Source organism: Maniola hyperantus, chromosome 24, assembly GCF_902806685.2.
Source record: "Maniola hyperantus chromosome 24, iAphHyp1.2, whole genome shotgun sequence".
Classification (NCBI taxonomy): domain Eukaryota; kingdom Metazoa; phylum Arthropoda; class Insecta; order Lepidoptera; family Nymphalidae; genus Maniola; species Maniola hyperantus.
The window spans coordinates 3881281-3905086 of NC_048559.1; the positions used below are offsets into that span (position 1 = coordinate 3881281).

At 37.3% G+C, this 23806-nt stretch overlaps 1 protein-coding gene across 1 annotated transcript in view; it reads left to right on the forward strand.

Annotated features, from left to right (window-relative positions):
* Positions 1-376: 376 nt before the first annotated feature.
* LOC117993402 (octopamine receptor beta-2R-like) overlaps positions 377-23806 on the forward strand; it is a gene marked incomplete at its 5' end in the record, with an annotated part of 43467 nt that continues 20037 nt past the window's right edge. The window contains one exon of the mRNA XM_034981195.2: positions 377-458. Within this exon, the coding sequence (XP_034837086.2) occupies positions 377-458 (82 nt within the window). The remainder of the gene's footprint in view (positions 459-23806) is intronic.

Sequence of the window (23806 nt, forward strand, 5' to 3'; positions counted from 1 at the left end):
TCAAAATACCCGATCTTAACCCGTCACACGCAGAAATCACACGCTCGACAAAAGAAAATTCTTTACGCCAAAACGGCAACAATGATTCCCGTTGAAGCCCTCAGCAAACAGCCTGCTACAGCCACTGTATTGAGATGCCGTATTTAGAGACAGAAACAAACACACAGATGCTCACAAGCGGAAAGGAGACAAAAATAACAGAGATATTAGCACTCGTAGCGGCTATGTAACTCCGTAGCTGCTACGGCAGTTCTCCGCCGTAGACCGATCGCGTAGCACGTCTACGCAATATTATTTCAAGAACAGATATACGTAAATATTACGGGTATGAGTGAGTATTGTATTATACTGTTCCGCACGTAATATTGTTATGTAAAAAGTGGATAAGTTTCTGTCTGACAAGCAAACGTACAATATCATAGTGAGAGGGAATGCGAGCGGACTCTATGGACTGGAAGGTATTGTATTTTTTTGCTTTTATTTAAAACTAGTTTTCAAAGACTTACTTTTTAAAAATCTATATCGTATTTTTATATCGAACTGTTTATATTTTCAACAGTTTTAGCTGTTTGTTCATGCATTCAATGCAATGGTAAATAATTGACAAAAATATTTTTGAAATTTTATTTTTTCCTTTAAATTGTAATTTATGGAAAAAGAATACAATATGTTATTATTTATCTTTAGTAATAATTCTATGACGCAACGCCCACAGGTAGAGTAGAGTAGCGCCTCTGCAGCACACCACTCCACTCCATCTTCATCATTCTTTCTTTATCAACTACTAGCTGCCCCGGCGAACTTCGTACCGCCTTAACAGTCGATTCTTTTTCATGATTTAAAAAAAAAATTCTCTCCGTAAGAACCATTCCCGTACTTTAAGGTATATTATGAAAAAAGAATTAGCGAAATCGGTTCAGCTGTCGTCGAGATTTGCAATCAGCAACACATTCAGCGATTCATTTCTATATAATATAATATAGAGATTACTTTGTAATAAATTAAAATGAACGTCCCCTAGTGGCTTATATCGCAGCCGCGTGGGTATCCTAGTGGGTCTTCGTTTCACAGAGGCGAACTTTGCGAGGGACAAACCGATTGTGGCCCATAACCCATTTTTTAGGGTTCCGTACCTCATAAGGAAAAAGGAATCCTTATAGGATCACTTCGTTGTCTGTCCGTCAATTAGTCTGTCCGTCTGTCCATCTGTCTATCGCGTCGGTCAAGAAAATCTATAGGGTCCCGTTAACCTAGAATCATGAAAGTTGGCAGGTAAGTAGATCTCATAGCACAAGTAGGTACCTAAACGGAAAAATCCTAAAACCGTGAATTAGTGATTACATCACAAAAAAATTCATGAAAAAATAATTAGTATTTTCGACTTTCAAAGTAAGATTATTATACCAAGTGGGGTATCATATGAAGGGAATTTACCTGTACTTTCTAAAAAAGATTTTATTTATTTTTTTCTACGCACACTAGTTTTTGATTTATTATGCAAAATGTCGAAAATATACCACTGTATTACGGAACCCTCGGTGCGGGAGTCTAACTTGCACTTGGCTGAATTTTTATTCACTAGCACCGCTGTCATAATATATTATGTACGTATATCATAATACTATAAAACCTATTGGGTTGGAAGGAAGCATGGCCTAGCTTACCTACATATAAATTTGTGTCAGTGAAGATAAGGCCGACTTAAAAAGCGGACTGTATCTCTACTCCCCCTTCCTTCCCCTAGTTTATAACTTTATTTATCTAAATACATAAAAGGAAAAAGTGACTGACTGACTGACTGACTGAACCCTCGGTGCGCGAACCTGACTAGCACATGGCTGGTTTTCAAACGATGTACCCTGCCCAGTGCTACTCCAGCAGTGGTATTTTAAAAAATGACTTAAATATTTTATCTTGTAACGACTTAAGTAAAGCCAGTTAAGTTGAAGTTTGAATAGGAAAGACAACAAAGTTAACCGTTGTGTATGAATAATGCAGTGTTCGCTGAATTATGAGAGATTAAGTTAACACGCTTATTATGGCTGAATAAATAGTTAGAAGCTAAGCTGAGATAGCCTAGTGGTTAGGACGTCCGCCTTTTAATCGAAGGTCGGAGGTTCGATCCCGGGCACGCACCTCTAACTTTTCCAAGTTATGTGCGTTTTAAGTAATTAAATATCACTTGCTTTAACGGTGAAGGAAAACACCTTTCATTCTTCATTTCCTCCACCCTCATTTCTTGTACCATCGTACAAAAAATAACACTTTTTAATTTTTTTTAATTTTATGGCAGCCATTTTGTAATTTTTAGTATTTTTTATTATAGAGGCAAAAGAAATACACATTCTGTAAAGAATAATATAACCCCTTAACGGGATCGTGTCCTATTTTCCTGTAACCCTGTATAGAAAAGGTAGAGGTGCGCCCGAGATCGAACCGCTGACCCTCCCGAATAGGAAGCCGACGACTTAACCAATAGGCTATCACCGCTTATCACTTAATATGTATGCAGTACCAATGAATTGGTCACAAACAATTTGGCAAATTAAGTCACCTATATAACAAGAGTCTGGTTCCTTTATTTAAACAACATAAAAGGCTTCTCAAATATACCATGTTTACCAATAAGCAAACACAAAGTCTATTCGAATAGACGGTCAAATATTTGTCCAAACTAAATCAAGCAAGCTAGTGATCGGGTAATCATATAGCTCATTCATCCATGCAAAGGTTTTGGTTATCTCCTGGAGTTTATGATTCATTCATTGCACCGCAATGTTTTGCTGTCAATATCATACGTAAAAACTAAGCTTTATTAACATAAGCTTTTCTTTATTTGATGACAAGTGCCCTTGACTGCGATCTCACGTGTTAGAAATTAAAAGGCGTAAGTTTATAATACTCGTAGGTATGTGTGTGTGAGTGTGTGTGTATATTTTTTTTATTCTTTCACGCAAAAACTATGTGATTGAAATTTAGAATGGAGATAGCTTATATCCTGACTAACACATTAACATAGGCTACTCTTTATCCCAGAAAATGAGAGAGTTGAGGGTGTCATAATTTAAAAAAGAGGTAACGTTGGGTTGGGATGTAGGGGGTGAATAAATACAAAGTTTTAATTTCGATAGCTGGTTATTTAATTTTCACTTTTTACACTGATTAATACTATTCTAACGGTACAAAATTAACTTTGTTTCTCGAATGGGACAATGTGTCACACAGCAATTTTTAGGACAAAATGGCAGAAAGCTGTACGAAAAAAAAACAAACATAGATTCGGTGACCAACCAAAGACAGAATAAAATTAGATAATTAATTCGAACAGGGGGTAAGTAATCTTCTGAATCAATTATCCGATCCTAAAAAATCTTTCACTGATAGATTGCTGCATTATCCTGTAGCATCTACTTACTATAGGCTATAAATTTCTTCCGTGTTGGGTAAAATGCGCATATAAACTTTCAGCTTTTATAAAATAACGAAGGTCTGGCCTTCGACGCGTTGTAACGTACTTATATCTACTTCTCTAAACATAATATCATTGGGTGTACTCTTCAATAATTACCCTTTATTACGCATGAATGTTTTGATCTGTAACAACAGACAAAAGTTAAAAATTCAATCGTTTGAATAAATTGGTAAGCTAAAGGAAAACTCAAGGCAAATAGATTTGATTTGATAGGCAAATTGGTTGAAATCTTTGATTTTACGGTCCACTTACCATTTGAACTTGGTTTTATTTTAATTGGCATTTCAATAATTGGTTTGGCTGTCAGATTTTACTTTATAATAATTGTTTTGTGATTGAGTACAAGAAACAATTAGTAGGAACTGTAGATTTTTTTAAATTATTCTCATTAATAATGAATTCTAGCCCCATAGGTAAGCTACCGCTATACAAAACATCACATCAAATTTTATTACTACAGTCCAAGACCCTATTAGCAGAAATAACTACACATTTTTGACCCGATTCAGCTTTCCTTGGTTAGAATTTCTGATACTGACGAGTATAAAAGCAAAAGATTATAGAGAAATCCTAGACCCAGTGGTTTGTGGTGCGTGTAGATATTGCAATATTTCAGTAGGTATTCTTTTATAAAAATCGTACCACAAAAGCTGATCGATGCGTCTGCATGGTGACCCAAGAGCTGGCGCTAATTTAGCTCAACGATTAAGCCGAGCTTTTCAGCGAGGTAATAGCGCGAGTGATTCACTGTCCAATTAATGGTTATTAATGGGCACAATGCCCATTAATAACCATTAATTGGACGGTGAATATTTTTTGTAAATATATTTTTGTGATGTCTCAATTTATTTTTTTGTAGCAGTACAATACAATACAATTCTTTATTTGCATAATGTGTATAGGTACATAAGGTGTTAAATCTAATAAACATAGTCCAGCATATTAGCCATGTCGGCACACAAATATAGTTGAAAGTTGAGCAAGTACTTATTGTAATTTGTAACACTTGTTTACATATTCAAGTTGCGAGTTAGGGAATAAAGGAGATATTATTTTAGTTGAATTTCTTTTTTGGAAGTGAAAACTTCCTTAGGTGATTTAAGAGTGTGAAAACTTCAAGGTCGCTTGCTTAGGCCATTTGCAAAATTCAAAAAGACAACATTATTGAGAACTCTTAGGCATGCAGGTTTCCTCGGGGTGTTATCGTTCACCGTTAAACAAGTGAGATTTGGAGTTTTTAAAAGTTAGAGGTGCGTGCCCGGTACACGACCTCTCGAAGCGGACATTTTAACCATTAAGATCTCACGGCTTTTATATTTATGTAGACTATAATATGGATTAGTATGGATATAGATGAACGCTATTTACTAAGACTCAAGTTCAATAACTGTAACATTTGTATACCATCTGACCTTTACCGAAAACCCTATCTAAATGTAAGACGGAGAGTAAAATAATTGTATTAGAAAGACCATTTATCTTCCCGTAATTCACTGTACGAGGATTTAATTGAACGCCGAACTATGTGGATTCAATTAAAGGTCATTTCTACAGCTCGTAACATTTGTAAGGAAAACCACAGTAGGTAATGACCTGCTAGGTGATTCGCTAACTCAGTGATACCACTCACCACTGAATGATAGCCACCGAGCTCATTTGACATTTTTTGGTTCTACATTGCTGCTTCACCGAATAATATTGAAATAAGTTTTCGTAGAAAACCTTCAATAGATTAAAATTGTGTTCGGTGGCTATCATTCAGTGTTAGACACTGAGGTTAGCGAATCAGTAGGCTGATCTAACTTCTAATAAGTTAGACCGTGTGATGTTTTTTACAGGCTTTTATACAACACATATTATTATGTGACAGTCCTGTCATGTCTTTTAAAATAAATTAGCAATTAATTAATTACCAATTTATGATATATCTATTTTTTAATTTAGTCAAAATTTTACCTAACAAATATTTTACACATTTCGAAATCTATTTTTAACGCTTTAAATAAAAATTACATAGAATTTTAGCTGAAACGGAATTCAGTTCGGCCAAAACGCTATTCATAAAACAATGAATGCTACAATTCTGATGGCAACAAAATTTTGGAGTAAGTATCTTACCATATACTATAAAAAAAGGCAGACAAACTTAATTTAATTTAGAACTGTCAAACCTCGTGGCTTTAGGTGCCAGTCTTGAGCATAGTGTTTAAAGTACAGTAATAAGTTGACTTAATATTCATTATTCGTCCTTTATTAGCAATCTTAAAAAGAAAAAGATGCAGATACTCTAACTTTCGTTTAGAGAAAGACATCAGTATCCACGCCATTAAATGCTATATTTTTCTTTGTTATATTCAGGTACATCTATCTGTTTATTTATCTATCTATCTGTTTATCTATCTAGAATACCCCAAAAGCCGCACAGCGTTGTTCTGTAAAATTGATTAAAATCACACAAGGTATAAAACATAAGCACCTAATTCAAAAACTAAAAGCGTTTGGCTAACCCAAAATTGTGCGGAACAATAACAGACGAAACGAATTCCCGCCACGTGTATTAAAGGAAGATATAAAACATTTTTGTTATTCCGGCTTGGATTCATTCTAGCGTCCGTCTCTACGGAGATTAAAAATGCACGGTTTTAACCGTATTTTCATTTCATAATAATGTTTCACATTTTATTTTACCTTGCATGTACAGTTTGCAAATTAAACACTGCCCATTTTATAAATGCGAAAGTCTGTTAGTTGTTACTTTAGTGGTATGTTGGTTAACTCTCCATTTTAGCTCTGTATCATTTGTCAAAAGTACGGTTCGCCTTTAAATCTGTAGTGTACCTTTAAAGGATAAGCTGACTGACTGATCTACTCGTATGAACACAAAGCTCAAACTATTGGACGGAATGGGCTGAAGTTTGGCATGCAGACAGCTATTATGACGTAGACATCCGCTAAGAAAGGATTTTTAGCTCTGTATCATTTGTCAAAAGTACGATTCGCCTTTAAATCTGTAGTGTACCTTTAAAGGATAAGCTGACTGACTGATCTACTCGTATGAACACAAAGCTAAAACTATTGGACGGAATGGGCTGAAGTTTGGCATGCAGACAGCTATTATGACGTAGACATCCGCTAAGAAAGGATTTTTGAAAATTCAATTCCTAAGGGGGTATAATAGGGGTTTAAATTTTGGGTAGTCGACGAGGACGATGTCGCGAGCAAATGCTAGTTCAGGACTAAAATCATACTTTTGACATGACAGTTGACACATAGATATAAAATGGCGAGTGAGATCTTAAAATGTACCTATGTATTTTTACCCTTAGAGCTGAAAATTTCTTATTTTAGAAGTCCTTCAAAAATAACGAATTTAAGATAAAAACCTGCCCATTTTTATTCGGTCCGTATAAAAGTACAAATGTATCACACCGAGTCGCCTCGGGAGATGCTAACGACGTGGCACGGTATAACACAACTCTCTACTGTTAGCTCTAGGGGATGTACACAGTTTGGGCGTGAATAAATCAATCGGTAACAATAATTATTTACCTTTAGATTTCTCTGAAATCTGCACCATCTGCAGTCTAATTCTCCTCATATTTTCCTATTCTTATGGTTGCCTGGTAGAGATCGCTAATTAGCGATAAGGCCGCCTTTTGTATCTTCCTTCTGTGTGTGTTTTTTTTTGTTCTTTTATTGTAATCCTTCTTGTGGTAGTACAGATAAAGTGTATAATAATAAATACCTCAGGGAAACTTCATATTTTCCCATAATCCATACTAACACATACTAACCTATGGTTAATTTGCCTTCTAGACCATCAATGTAGCCCGTAGAGCTGTGGTTCCGACATCAATCCCTAGTCAATTCTAAAGTTTGGAACATCAGCGCAAAGCTGCCTGTCTGTCGGTATTCTAAAGGATATATTTCGGAGAAAGTTAACGCGGACGAAGTCGCGGGGAACTGCTAGTATATAGTCAAAGTCAAAGTCAAATGATTTATTCAAAATAGGTAATAAATTACTCTTATTGATTGTCTGGTATAGTGTTAGATTTGTAAGATAATATAGTGGTGATAATTATAACGCAAACTTAAAACTAAAGCTACGAGGGTTCCAAACGCGCCCAGGTCTGAGAAGAGCCCACAACAAACTCAGCCGGGTATTCTTTTTATTATCACCACTTTACAAATTTATTGAAACTTATTAGAACTATCACAAAGTCGTTAAGCAACTCATTCCCAAGCTTGCTTATCATTTAAATAATCCTTTACATTGTAATAGGATTTTTCAATTAGTTTACGTTTTATGAAAACTTTGAACTTGTTGAGAGACATCTCCAATATGTCTTCTGGAAGCTTATTATAGAAACGTATGGAATTACGAGCAAATGAATTGCTAACTTTACTGAGCCTAGAGGCGGGAATTACAAGTTTATTTTTATTTCTAGTATTTATATTATGACAGTCACTTTTTTTTTTAAATTTATTTATGTTTTTATGTACGTACAGTAAATTTTCAAAAATATATTGATTATGCACTGTCATAATTTTAACTTCCCTAAATTTAGTTCTCAGCGACTCTCGTGGCCCCATACTGTATATGGCTCGAACAGCCCTTTTCTGCAGCACAAAAATAGAATTAATATCAGCAGCATTACCCCATAATAATATACCATATGACATAATGCTGTGAAAGTAACTAAAATATACTAGTCTCGCAGTTTCTATGTCTGTCAACTGGCGAATCTTTTTTACCGCATATGCGGCAGAACTAAGTCTGTTCGATAAGTTATTTATATGAGAGCCCCATTGAAGTTTTGCATCTAACGTTATTCCAAGAAAAATAGCGGTATCCACTAAATCTAATTCCTCATTATTAAGTTGCACAGTGGTTTTCACCTGCTTAACATTTGGTAAAGTGAATTTAATACACTTTGTCTTTTTCCCGTTGAGAAGCAGGTTATTAGCTTCGAACCACTGTACTAACTTGGTGAGAGAATTGTTTACTTCATCAAAAGTTGTTAAGTATCGATTGATTTTAAATAAAAGTGATGTATCATCAGCAAACAAGACTATCCCGTAATTGTCCTTAGCGAGGTAAGGAAGGTCATTGATGTAAATAAGGAACAGAAAAGGTCCTAAGATGGAACCTTGTGGCACCCCCATTTTTACAACGGATCCGGGAGATCGCTTTCCATTCACGTCTACCCTTTGTATTCTATCATTTAGGTAAGAACTCATCAATTCCAATGCTGCACCCCTAATTCCATAATGGTGCAATTTCGCGACCAATGTTTCATGATCAACGCAGTCGAAAGCCTTGGATAAATCACATAAAACGCCAAGCGCATCACGTGATTCCTCCCAGGCTTCAAATATATTTAGTATTAACTCAACACCAGCATCGGTTGTTGAGCGACCCCGTGTAAAACCAAACTGTTTGGTGTGAAATAAATCATTAATGTTGAAAAAATTAAGCAGTTGAGTTAAAATTATTTTTTCAAAGATTTTACTAAAAGTGGGTAGTACAGATATCGGTCTGAAGTTAGTGGGGTCACTAGTACTACCTGATTTAAATAATGGAATTATTTTACTATGTTTCATTAAGTCTGGAAACTCACCACAGTCAACACAATTATTGAATATTAATGCTAACTCGGGTGCAACAATATCAATTAATGATTTCACAACTTTAACGGAAATGCCCCACAGATCATTTGTTTTCTTATTATTAATTAATTTAAAAGCTTTGATAACGTCAGAGCAACTAACGTGACTGAATTCAAACATTTTATTACATTCAGGCACGTTATCCTCCAATAGTGAGAGAGCGGCGGCTGCTGAAGAGTTCAATGATTTTGTAGTAGAAACAGGAATATCTGTAAAGAAGGTCTCGAAAACGGTTGCAACCTCGGGGTCTGACGTAATCAACTTGTCATGATATTTTAGTTCAAAATTACAAGTTTTATGTGTCACTCTTCCTGTTTCTTCGTTAACTATTTTCCAGGTAGTTTTTACTACATTGGAGCTGTTTTTAATTTTTGCCTGGATATATTTTGACTTGGCTGCAATGCAATCTCTCTTAAACTTTTTGGAAACAGTTGAACGTACTGCTTGAATTCGTCACCAGTATCATATTGTCGCTCCGCATACAATTCATATAGTTTTTGTCTACTTTTATGTAGTTCTACTGTTGCCCATTCACTAAAAACTTTTGCATCAGTAGTCAAGACCGATTTACTGGTGAATATTGAGTTAAATATAGTATTGAATATATTAAAAAATGTATTATACATTTCATCAGGACTAAACCCATTTGACAAAAATGGAAGGTGTTTTATAAGGCTTAGTCTCATATTCTCAATTCGGTCAGACGTTACTGGTACAAAGGTTATTCTACGTTTAGAATTTTTTTTCTTCAAATTTTCAAACTGGATCAACTGTCCACAATGATCCGAATCCAATTTGCTAATTATGGTTTTAGTAATTGGATTTATATTTGTAAAAATATTGTCTATACATGTGGCGCTAGTTACAGTTATTCTTGTAGGCTCCATAAACATGTTGGATAGGTTGTAGGATTTGAAAAGATTTAATAATTTGCCATTTAAAGGGCTACTTTCCAAAATATTTACATTAAAGTCTCCGCACACAATCAGCTTTTTATTTGATTTTGAGATTTTGAATAAGACTTCATCCATTACCTTTTCAAAAAGATCAAAGTTAGACAAGGGTGGTCTATATACAGACACAACAATGAATTGCTCAAGTTCAACTGAGGATAGTTCTATTGTTCGCTCAACAGACAGGCTCTCTATGTCATTTCGATTCTTGAATTTTAATTGTTTGCTAAGCAAAAATACCTAATAAAATACTTGTCCTGACTGACAGACTGACCTATCAACGCACAGCCTAAAACCGCTTGGGTTAGAAACATGAAATTTAAACAGTAGGTTCCTTATAACGTCGACAAAAAAAACAGAGTTTCAAATCAATCAGAGTATATACATAGTACGCCCGATTGCCATCTTAACCTGTCGTGGACACATAGCACATAAATCAAATTCCAATCGAATATACCAACAGGCGGTCTACCTACTGACTGTGAAAAGTAAAAACGTTCACATCGTTTACTGTCCCCCGAGGCGATTTGATGTAACACTCAATAATACAATTGTTTCTCACCCGGGGGAAGATCGGGGAGATTGCTTTTCTCTACAAAAGCCACTTGTTTTCCTGTTAGACAAAGGGGTTTCTAATGTTTGTTTCTTTACGTGGTTATCTGTTTTAGATGACATTTTGCGCTTTATTTTTCTGCGTAGCGCGTCGCGTTGTCTTCTAGCTGTTGTCGGTAATTATAGACAATTTCTCACCCGGGGGAAGATCGGGGAGATTGCTTTTCTCTACAATAGCTACTTGTTTTCCTGTTAGACAAAGGGGTTTCTAATGTTTGTTTCTTTACGTGGTTATCTGTTCTAGATGACACTTTTGCGCTTTATTTCTCTGCCGCGTTGTCTTCTAGCTGTTGTCAGTAATGATAGACAATTGTATTTCTTTTACGTGTGAACGTATTTATAATGAGAAATATTATTGACTGTGAATTGATAACACATCCTATTTAAATTTTTTGCGATTTCACTTTACGCTATTTCATACTCCACAATATCAAACCTGCAGGGAGTCTGTTGACAGTAAACAATGTGAAAGTAAAAACGTTCACATTGTTTACTGTCCCTCGGATTTGATGTAAATACTCAATAACACAATTGTTTCTCACCCGGGGGAAGATCGGGGAGATTGCTTTTCTCTACAAAATCCACTTGTTTTCCTGTTAGACAAAGGAGTTTCTAATGTTTGTTTCTTTACGTGGTTATCGGTTTTAGATGGCATTCTGCGCTTATTTATTCTCTGCCGTAGTCTGTTGGTAATGATGGATGGCATTTCTGTTACGTATAATCGTATTTATAAAGAGAAATATTGACTGTGAACATGTTTTATCACAAATTTTTATATGATCATCATCAATCAATATACGCCCACAGCTGGACACAGGTATATTGTAGGGACTTCCACATGCCACAGTCTTGCACCGCCCGAATTTAGCAACTCCCTGCGACTCGTTTGAGGTCATCTGCTGTCAACCTAGTGGAGAGGTCTTCCCCCACTGCGCTTTCCGGTGCAAAGTCTTCATTCCAGGACCCAAGGCCTATCAGCTTTTCGGACTATGTGCCTTGCTCATTTCGACTTCAGAGTCAAATCCCGCTGAGCGATGTCGGTTACTACTCCTCATTTCTGATTTGGTCACCTAGAGAAACTTTAAGCATAGCTCTTTCCATCACACGCTGAGTGACTCTGAGATTTCTTATAAGACGCATAGTTAGCGACGTCATTAATTATATTGTACCTGTCACATAGTTTATTGTATTACAAGGGGGCGCAACTCATGTATTCGCCTAGAGTACCGAGTTTGCTATACCTTAGGTTAATAGTCATATTGTATTAACTCATCCTGATATATTTTGTTCAACGAGCGGCAACGAAACCCCATTCTCTATGTCTACATTATCGCTAAAAGCCAACGAACATTAGATGACAAACATAGTATGTACTATGTATATGAATCGCTAACGTTTACAATTTTTCATCAAACCCTTTTATGTACCCTACTCGAATTTATGTGCACCAGTGAACCGTAAAAATGACACGGACCAACTAAAATCTACTAACGCTGAACAAAATGGAACGTAAAGGCTTTAATGCTGAACGCACATTACGAATAAGCCGCACGTTTCGACGGTGTCAGATCCTCAACACTTCACTTTGTATTAACCCTTTAAAGCACTATAAAGTCATAGTGAAATGAACCTAAAGAGCTTTGTTTTGAAGTTGAAAGTTGAGCCAACCTATATTTTTTTTCGTATAGTATCGGTCTGGGAATATAATATATGGATGAACCAGTAAACAAGGCAGATAAGGTTTTTCATTTTTCTTTGAAGCTAAAGTATTATGATACTCGAAATACATCAATGATGTCGAGTTCTAGTAAGAAATTTGTAGATACCTACAAAGCCTGCTGAAAATACAAATGATGTTAGTAGCTGTTGCATGTGTCAACAATAAAAACTGATGGGTGAGCCCTAGGGCAATCGACTCAAGATGGCTACCCCGCAACAGATCACGTGACTTCCGTTTCAAAAGGCGACAACCACAAATGCGAAAACAGTATATACTATATCCATGACCACAAGCACAATCGTGACGGCATTGTCTCGTGATGGCAGCAAAATGTATGACGTTCGGCCCGTACGGCTCGGCCGTCCGATCAGCATGAAGCCGAAGACAATCGAGCGTATGGGCGCAAAAGAGTGTCTTCAACAAATCACTTTACTCCTTAAGGAACCCGATAACGCATACCCTCTTCATAGCAGTCGGGTAATCTTGAACATAATAAATCTTGTCCCTTTCCGCTCTAACGATGACGAATTATACGCTGACGTATGCAATGTTAAACTTTGTAGTAGTTAGGATACGGTTTAAATTATGTTGACGTTTGAGGAAATTAACAGATTTCTTTTCTGCCCTTCCTTAAAAGCAATTTCATGGCTACAGTCGATAACACTGAGGCTGAGGTTTGTAGTAATGGTTATACGATAGTTTGGTATACTCAGTTTCCTTTCTGATGGATTTTCTCTATTTAGTTCGTTTTCCTTACGAAGTTTGTAGTTTCTAAGTAGACTGTTTTAGAACTCCGTACACGAAGGGTGCCAATAGGGGCCTTTTACTAAGGCTTTTCTGTTCGTCCGTCTGTCCGTCTGTCTGTCCGTTTGTCATTAACCGTAATAGGTAGAGATTTGCCACAGAGTTTGTATTTCTATTGCCGCTATAAAAATAAATAATAAAAAATTCATCAATCAATTAATCATACAAGAATCCTAAACAGAAGCGCGAGCGCAATTTTTTATTTCAACATAAAAAAATTAAAGCGATACGGAAACGACCTCGGCCATAGCAAAATTTTATGTATTAAAGTGCTTTCTAATGAGAAATTCGCATCCTATAGGTACCTACCTACAAATATTTTAAATGCGAAAATTTCTATATCTATCTTTTTTCTGTTCATAGCCTATATTCTTAATCAAGTTTTGGTACTATTCAGAGATTGCACTCGGAAATGGCTTTTTATCCCGGAAATTTAAAGAGTATTGAAGAAGAATAAACGTTAGAGAAACTTCTCTTATAATACCCACCACCACATTGCTCAGAAACATCAGAATTAGAATTAAAGATGTTCTCAAACAAATCACTTCAGTGTCCTAGACACGAGATAACTTTTGCCTTTACTTCTCTAATCTGTGACTTTTACCCTTCTCAGTGGCAGTCGGGTAATCTTGAACATAATAAATCTTGTACCTTTTTGCTATAACTAAACTAAATTAAATGTATGGAGAACGCTGGGGCTCGTATTGAAGAAGAATAAGCGTTAGAGAAACTCTTAATACCCTCCACATAGTTCAAAAATATCTGAAGAATAAGAATAAAAGATGTTCTCAAACAGATCACTTCAGTGTCCTAGACACCAGATAACTTTTGCCTTTACTTCTCTAATCTGTGACTTTTACCCTTCTCAGTGGCAGTCGGGTAATCTTGAACATAATAAATCTTGTACCTTTTTGCTATAACTACTCTACATTAATTGTATGGAGAACGCTGGGGCTCGTATTGAAGAAGAATAGGCGTTAGAGAAACTCTTAGTACCTACCACATTGTTCAAAAACATCTAAAGGATAAGAATAAAAGATGTTCTCAAACAAAATCGCTTTAGTGTCCTAGACACGAGATAACTTTTACCCTTCTCAGTGGCAGTCGGGTAATCTTGAACATAATAAATCTTGTACCTTTTTGCTATAACTAAACTAAATTAATTGTATGGAGAACGCTGGGGCTCGTATTGAAAAAGAATAGGCGTTAGAGAAACTCTTAATACCCACCACATTGTTCAAAACATCTAAAGAATAAGAATAAAAGATGTTCTCAAACAAATCACTTCAGTGTCCTAGACACCAGATAACTTTTGCCTTTACTTCTCTAATCTGTGACTTTTACCCTTCTCAGTGGCAGTCGGGTAATCTTGAACATAATAAATCTTGTACCTTTTTGCTTTAACGACGACAAATTACAAACTGACGGAACGGAAACGAAGCTGTTTGACATTGATTTAAGGTTTAATTTAGTTCTGGAAATTAACAGATTTCTTTTTTACCCCCCTTCAAAGTTTTTATTCACGGTCACAGTCAATACCGCTATATTTAGAACTAGCTTATGCTTGCGACTTAACAATCCGCGTGGACCACAAAAAATTCAAACACCTATTTAACTCCCTTAAATTTTCAAAAATCCTTTGTTAGTGGACGTATACGTCAAAATAGCTATCTGCATGCCAAATTTCAGCTCGATCCGTCCAGTAGTTTGAGCTGTGCGTTGATAGATCAGTCAGTCAGTCAGCTTTTCCTTTCATATATAGACTAGGTATAAGCACAGAATATACATGATGCCTGCAACTTCATACGCGTGGGTTTAGGTTGCTTTTTTAAATTTTAAGGAAACTCATCTAATATCCGGGTTAAAAGTATCCGTATACGGAATGCATGCTATCTCTGTACCAAAAAGATGATGCTCGCGACTTGGTCCACGTGCAATTAGGTTTTTTTATAATCCCGTAAGAACTTTTTGATTTTTCGGGGCAAAAAGTAACGTATGTCCATTCCCGGGACATTTCATATGGAGTTAGCTTGATCTCTGTACAAAATCTTGTCAAAGTTGGCTAAACAGATGGGTCGTAGAAAGCTGGTAGACAGACAGACAGACACACTTTCGCATACAGGTTGAACAGCAGTGGAGAGCTTAAACCACCCTGCCTCACACCGCATTCTAGCCTGTATTCATCCAAGATTTTCACAAAACGTGTGAATGTTTTGTGAAAAAAATACTACGGTAAAATGTAAAATGAATTTTAAAGTTGTAAGTAAATTAAGTGCCTCTTGTAGTAGGTATATTCTGTAACACAAAAAGCGTAAAGCGCTTTTATCTCTCACGTAATATTATATAGAGAGAGCCAGCGCGTGCCAGACCTTCCTTATTTTATATAAGCTGAAAGTTTATCTGCGTATTGTCCCCAACAAAGGGAGGAACGATCAGCGACTATGAAGTTTGGATCATGATGGTTTTTGGGAGATAACAGGTAAGTATTGTGACGGGGTAGGCCGTCACAGGTAGTGAGGAGAGTGAAGAAAAGACCAGGGTCGTGAATCAATTGCCTTTAATCAACTCCTCCACCGCACTACACCGCAGAATTGAGCTAGTAAGCGAGTGACTGGCCTGACGCGCGTAGCTAGGGTCCTTCCGGCACGCTCAGGTCCAGGCACGGAGGTCCTCAGGGTAGGTCCTCAGGGTAGGAGGGTCACGGCAGCAGGCACGCACACCACACCAGAAGCAGGAATCCGGAAGCTCCGACGAGACGCCCTCGCGGACTCCGGTTCCGGGGTACTTCTGGTGAACTTCAGTCCGTGGAAATTCCTATCCGTGAACCTGGAACCCCAGAGCGTTGGCGTCAGGATAGCCCAACGATCTCGTGCGCAATAGCTCTGCAGCCTAGCGACTCCAGCACTACAGCGCACTGAGAACAGCTTATAGTGATAGGAAAGTTGGAACTCACCCTTTACGGGTTCCGATAGGAGCACAACAAAAAAAGAACTTTAAGTAGGTAACTTCGAAAAGATCGCCCGCAGCACGCTATGAGTAAACGCACCGCTGGCCGCAGGTCCGCGCGTCGAATGATCCAGAAACCGTCGCACGCGCCCTCGGTAGTTTGCGGCGCTGCAGAGCAACTTCGCTAAGACCAGTTTTTGATTTAGGGATCAGCGAACGCGCGCGTATCGATTTTATGTATGCAGTAAACCGTCGCCCGGCGTTAGATGCTTGCGGGTTCCGCTAGCTCATATTAATTCTTAGTTTTGTATGAGACAACGTTACAGTATCCAATAAAGGTGTAAAAAATCTTACTTCGATGTCTACGTAATAAATTCTTTTTTTTTCTTCGAAATAGTATTAGAATTAATCACGTCATGCTTTGCCTGACGATTAGTGTCGTGGCAATCCCCTGCCAGAAGCCGTTAAAGTTTAAGAGTGTCTAACAGGGGGACACCACGACACTATTTTGAAGAAAATATAAAAAAAATTGACTCTAAACTTTGACGAAAGATTTTTTACACCTTTATTACCTGTTATCTTTCAAAGCCACTATGATCCAAACTTGATAGTCGCTGATCGTTCCATCCCGTGTTGGGGACAATACACAGAGAAACTTTTAGCTGTTATAAAATAACGAAGGTCTGGCACGCGCTGACTCTTACTCCAATACATATATACTCAGAAAATAAAAGGTTGTGATGTTTTAGAGAGAAATATAAAAGCGCTCCATTGCAACGTAGAAGCGCTTCAGGATTTTTATATCAGACCAAATACTACAAAAGAGAAGTAAAACCACAACCGACCTAGCACAATCAGAGGGACAAATCACTCTCACGGCTTTTTACCGTTTAATGACATTCAAGTCAAAAGATTGCAATCAAGGGCTAACCTGTATCTGAATAAAAAAAAATGACAAAGCTTATTATCAGCATAATTTCGAACCAGAGTGGTAAATCAAATTATTTGACGATTCAAAAGCACTTGTGAAAGTTTACTTGAAAAAATTTATATTCTATTCTATCGTCAGCCCATCGCCGGCACACAACTGACCACTGATCTCCTCTTAGAATAAGAAGGGTTTGGTCATATTCTACCTCGCTCGTCAAGTGCGGAGTGCCTCAGGCGTTCAAGTTTCCTAATAAAACACAACTCTAAAACTAACAATTGTAACTCTTAGTTTTGAAAAAAAAAAGTATGACTTCTGAGTTTTTGCCGGCTCTTATTTGCTTTCCAAAGCGATAAGTCTACATTCATAAAGGCTGAATTAATAAATTATTTGAATTCGAGTTATCAACTGTGTCGATAAAAAAGCTGCGAGAAGCGCTGTCACGATGGTTGTGCTTAGACTGCAGTAGGTATTACTTTTCCAGTGCACGTCGCGGTGGATTAAAGTTACTCACAGTCATTTGTTACGCTTACAAAGTCACAATGTAACAGATACTGCGACAAAGCGTTGTCACACTGGTTGTGCTTGAACTGCAGTAGGTATTACTTTTACAGTGCACCTCGCGGTGGATTAAAGTTTATCACAGTCATTTGTTACGCTTACAAAGCTCACAATGTAACAGGTATTACCTAAACTGTAAATGGTTTTTGTAATAAATATGTAAGTATGTACTGTGAAGCAGAGGGTCTATACACACTACGTCTTTTTAACGCACAGTTGACACAAGTCACGCTTGTGACGGAGGCGGCTACGCTGGGTTTTTGTGGGTATTCTAGTCTGACAGTGAGTCCCACATATCCCCCCGGCAACACCGTGGTCAATCTGCGTTGCTTCCCAGAGAAAAAAAAAATGGTTGCGATGAACTGGAATAGCCATTCAGACGCAACATTATTTATCACTATCACTAGCTGATGCCCGCGACTTCGTCCACGTGGAATTAGGTTTTTAAAAATCCCGTGGGAACTCTTTAATTTTCCGGGATAAAAGTAGCCCATATCACTCTCCAGGTTTTTATCTATACCCATGCAAAAAATCACGTCAATCCGTAGCACCGTTGCGACGTGATTGAAGGACAAATCATTATAGCAGCATTATGAATAATATTATAACGGTCACTGCCGCTATCAGCACCAAAATTGCGAGTTTCTTCAAAAAACGTCGGGAATGGCAAGTCTAGCTACTAGAAGTAGTACTTGTATTAGAAGAGATCAATCTAAATTGGATTTCTTTTCAGTTGACCTTCTTGGTCAGACAAAATTAGAAATTAGCCTTGAGTTTAATTCAATTTCATTTACATAATTGCACCAACTTTTATGTTAATTTCATTTGTTGCTATAAGTGGGAAATTTAGTCTATCAAAAGAGCTAAGTTCGCTTCCTGAGAATGGTACCTAGAGTCCGCGACACGTAGTGATGACAATCGGGGTATAAGGCGGCGGGACACCCTGCATACCCACACATCACCGGGTTAACGTGGGGGCTATGCAGCTATGCGGGGCGTTCCCTCCTCAATTGCCATCTCGACCAGTCGCGTACTAAAATTCAGTTTCATTTATATAATTGTACCAACTTTTACGTTAATTTCATTTGTTGCTATAAGTGGGGAAATTTAATTTATCAGAAGAGATAAGTGTCTGGCTCTCTGAGAACGGTACCTAACTGCGTTGCAGCGTGTTTCAAATAATTAGAGATCTTGCTAATGTTATTAGAAAAGAGCATCTTGCGACATAATATAAAAGCTTATTAAACTTCAATTTACTGTTCTTAACTGGATTTTTAATATTTATTTTAACTTAATATTATTATCTTCTTCTTGTTCATGCCCTTTGAAGGGTTGAGGACAATGTTGAGGCTAATCTTAACATGTTGAGCCTGTCTATCTGTCGGTCTGTCAAGAAACCTATAGGGTACTTCCCGTTGACCTAGAATCATGAAATTTGGCAGGTAGGTAGATCTTCTAGCAGACATTCAGGGAAAAATCTGAAAACCCTGATTTGTGGTTACATCATACAAAAAATAATTAAATTGTGGTCATCTACTTAATAATTAGTATTTTCAATTTTTGAAGTAAGATAACTATATTAAGTGGGGTATCATATGAAAGGGATACCTGTGCATTCTAAAACAGATTTTTATTTATTTTTATGCATCATAGTTTTTGAATTATCGTGCAAAATGTTGAAAAAATACGACTGTAGTACGGAACCCTCGTTGTGCGAGCCTGACTCGCACTTAGCCGGGGTTTTTTTAAATACTTTTGAATTTTTCAATTTTTTTTTAGAAAACAGCATCATGCGATATTCTTATCTTTTGAAAAAAAAACGTTTTTAACGCTTATTAACCGGATTTTAATATTTGTTCAAACTAAGTAAATATTGTAATCAAATTTTTGCCCGGCTTTCAGTTTCAGTAGTTGAGGCGCTACGGTTGAACATACATAAATGCAGACAACATGCATAGAATGTCTAAAATCCCTTTATACCCTTCCTTTTGGCTTTGGTCGGATAGAAAATGGCCGTCTTTGCTACGTACCATCCCCATACGTAGTTCTTAGGTACTTATAGACCTAAGAGCTACGTATGGGGGTGGTGTTCTAGGTTGAAATGCATGGAAAGCCGTATTTTAGGACTAAGTATTTGTGTTATTTTTTCTGTATATTTCTGTTGGTTCCAACTAAAAAAATATTTGTTTACTAGCTGATGCCCACAACTTCGTACGTGTGTATTTAGGTTTTTAAAAACACCGTGGGAACTCTTTGATTTTCCGGGATAAAAAGTAGCCTATGTCCCTCTCCAGGTCTTAAACTATACCCAAAAAATCACGTCGATCCGTTGCTCCGTTGCGACGTGATTGAAGGACAAACCAACAAACAAACACACTTTCACATTTATAATAGGGGTAGTGATTTATCGGGTACTAAAGGGCTTATTTCGGTGGCTATTACAGTTCACAATAAGTCAAGGGTGGGTGTTTTTCAAGGGCGTAGCGTGCAAGGCCGCGACAACCTCGGTTGGAGATTTGCTTCAGACTGTTTCCGACTTTTCCGAGTCCTCACTTATGCTATAAATAGAAACTTGTATAAAGCGCAAAGAATAACTTGGTTGTATTGTATTATTGCTACACCGGTTATAATTTTTAACCGCTTCCGTATAACGTTGTTTAATAGGTATGGTTCCATACCCGAAAGGTGCTAACGGGACTCTATTACTACTAAGCCTCCGCTGTCTGTTCGTCCGTCCGTCCGTCCGTCAGTGCGTCAGTCTGTCAGCGGGTTGTATCTCGTGAACCGCAAGAGGATTAACCATACAATTAATTGGCCCAAGGAAGACCAAACTTCGTGATATGACAGCTTGATATTTTGATAAATGAATGTAAATCCGCTGTCATGTATACAAACTTGATTCATACTTGATTACCTACAAACAGAAGGCCTTGACTAGGTCACTGAACAATAAGGAATATTCGAGTAGGTATCGATGTTTCCTTAGATGTAACTTGTCGACCGATGCCTAGTAATTATAAACAACTAGCTGCTTCGGCGAACTTCGTACCGCCTAACAGTCGGTTCTTTTTCAGGAATTCTTTAAATTTTTCTCTCCGTAAGAACCATCCTCGTACTTCAAGGAATATTATAAAAAAGAATTAGCGCAATCGGTTCAGCTGTTCTCGAGATTTGCGATGACCAACACATTTAGTGATTCATTTTTATATTATAGAGAAGTTAATCGACTATTTGGTAGCGTAGGAACAAGGGAAGCCATTTTTACTCTAAATAGTAAATACTAAATACCCTAGCAGAGTATACGACTGAGCATCAGCAATATGTCAATAATTTATGTTTAATAGATTATGAGAAAACGTTTGACCATGTCCAACACACTAGTTAATGGAGGTTCGAGAATGGAAAGGGCTGTTCGAGAAATAGCGTATAGTCCGCGAGAGTTCAAGATGGTAATCGGAAGCGGGGGAAGCCCCGCACGCCCGCACGTCACGCGCGCTCGCCCGCACCGGGTTAGGACGGTGGCTGTGCGGATGTGCGTGGTGCTACCTCCCCGATCGCTATCTTGACCTGTGAAATTAATCGGCATTGTATTATATTAGATTATGTTGGTGTCTGAACCAAGGAAAGCTGCCATCAAGGTAGAAGGAAAGCTGCCGGGATGGAAACCTATCAAAAGAGAGGAGTCCGACAAGGATGTATTCTTTCCCCACTGCTCTTTAACCTAATGAAAAGTAAAAACCAGCATTGACATAGCTTATACACGCTTTTCCTAATAAAGCTTTGCGCCTTTTGATCACGGACAATAATGCAAAGATAAAAATAAACGGAGGAAGTCAAGTCTTTTGTGTCCCACGAATTTATTCCATTTTAAATGCAAAAAAGTTCTTTTATCTTCTTTTATTTAGGCTTACTAATGACAATAACAAAGGCAATATATCCCGGTCCTTTTAGAACGGTGGGACGGTTTTCTATTTTTGTGTAACAGTAGGAAAATAGTTGGTAGAACTTTTTCTTTCATTTTTTTTTACTTAGTTACTAATTTATTTTATGCTAAAATACATGAAGTTGCGGGCAACATTTAGCTGCTTAATGATGCCCGCAACTTCGTCCGCGTGGGTATAGGTTTTTAAAAAATCCCATTTATCCCAGAAAATCGAAAAGTTCTTTAAAGAAAAGGATTTTTTTTAAAACCTAAACCCACCCCGATTACCATCTCAACCTGTCTTGTACTATATCAACTCTTGGAGACACGGTGGAATGAGGATACGTAGCTCTGATTCAGACGTTCAAATTCAGTTGCGCATTCAGCACGATCAGTGGACCTTGATACCGACAGACAGACGAACAACAGAGTAAATCCATAAGGATTCCGTCTTTCCAATTTGAAGCACGGAACCCTGAAAAAGGAATATGATTTTATCAAAGAAAGTATTTCTCCACAATTATCGTCAATATATGTATAAAAGGAAAAGGTGACTGACTGATTTTTCAACGCACAGCTCAAACTACTGGACGGATCGGGCTGGAATTTGGCATGCAGATAGCTATTATGACGTAGGCATCCGCTAAGAAAAGATTTTTGAAAATTCAACCCCTAAGGGTGTGAAATAGGGGTTTGAAAATTGTGTAGTCGAGGAGGACTAAGTCGCGAGCATAAGCTAGTTCAGTATAAATATCAACTTGATACCATCCGTCTTACCAATTTGAAGCAAAGAACCCTGAAAAGGAATAAGATTTTATCAAAGAAAGTATTTCTCCATTTATCGTCAATAATTTGCCGACAGCTCTAATTTAATTTACAATTCCCAAGGGCTTCTCAGATTAGGTAGACGTCTAGACTTAATCGGTGCTCTATTAAAGTTATGCCTTAGACAATTTGCTGAGTTACTCTTAGACGACTTGTAATTATTGTCATTTATGAGCTGATTGTCCGAACTTCTGTTGTGTACTAAGAGCCAGCGAGTGCTAGACCTTCGGCTAAATATATATAAATAAATAAATAATAATCTTTAATATATTTACAAACATGTAGTTTAACAAGCTTTAGTGTAAGGCCCTGCCTCCTGAGGTAGTGTAAACTGTGTTTCAGGAGGCAGTGTCTTCCCATAATCATAATATTATTTATATTAAACAATGACTACTAAAAAATTATAAACAACTAAGTAGGTGGTACTAAGGCATTTTATTGTGTGTGCAGTGTGTGTGTGAGTGTGTGTGGGTGTGTGGGTGTGTGTGTGTGTATGTACGTGCGAGTGAAACTTTTTAAATTAATTATTATTTATATAGATTAATTACTAAATTAAATATTATGCAACTGTTTTCTATATTCTCGTATTTGCAATAACATTATATCTATGTCATTATCTTATTGAACTTAATATCTTCTCTTCTCTACATATAAAAATGAATTGCTAAATATGTTGCTGATCGCAAATCTCGAGAACAACTGAACCGATTTCGCTAATTCTTTTTTTATAATATTCCTTGAAGTACGAGGATGGTTATTATGGAGAGAAAAACTTAAAAAATTTGAATCGACTGTTAGGCGGAACGAAGTTCGCCAGGGCAGCTAGTATTGTATAAATGTGTTTTCATAACAACATGTAAAGGGGTAGCTGTTATTGATTCAGCGCAGTCGAAGGTCATTATCTTGGCACAGCTTGGAAGCACGCCAGGGGTCTAGTTTATGCTCGTTGGACGCCAATATGCGAACTTGACTTGTACCAAATTGCCGCTTACACGTTCCGTTTCGATCGACTTCCCATATGGCAGTCTAATAAATGGGGATTAACTTTCCTTGAGGGATATTACATAGGTTAAGTAATATGCAGAATCAACTCTCTCTACCAACAGCCCAAGTGAAATCAGTACGATAAAGATTTCTTGCGATTTTTGCAACGCTTTGTCAAAAGTCAAAAAAGTTTATTCAAAATCAGTACCTACCCTTATTATAAATGCGAAAGTGTGTTTGTTTGTTAGTTTGTTGGTTTGTCCTTCAATCACGTCGCAACGGTGAAACGGATTGACGTGATTTTTTGCATGGGTATAGATAAAGACCTGGAGAGTGACATTGGCTACTTTTTCTCCCGGAAAATCAAAGAGTTCCCACGGGATTTTTAACTAACCTATCCTATCAAAAA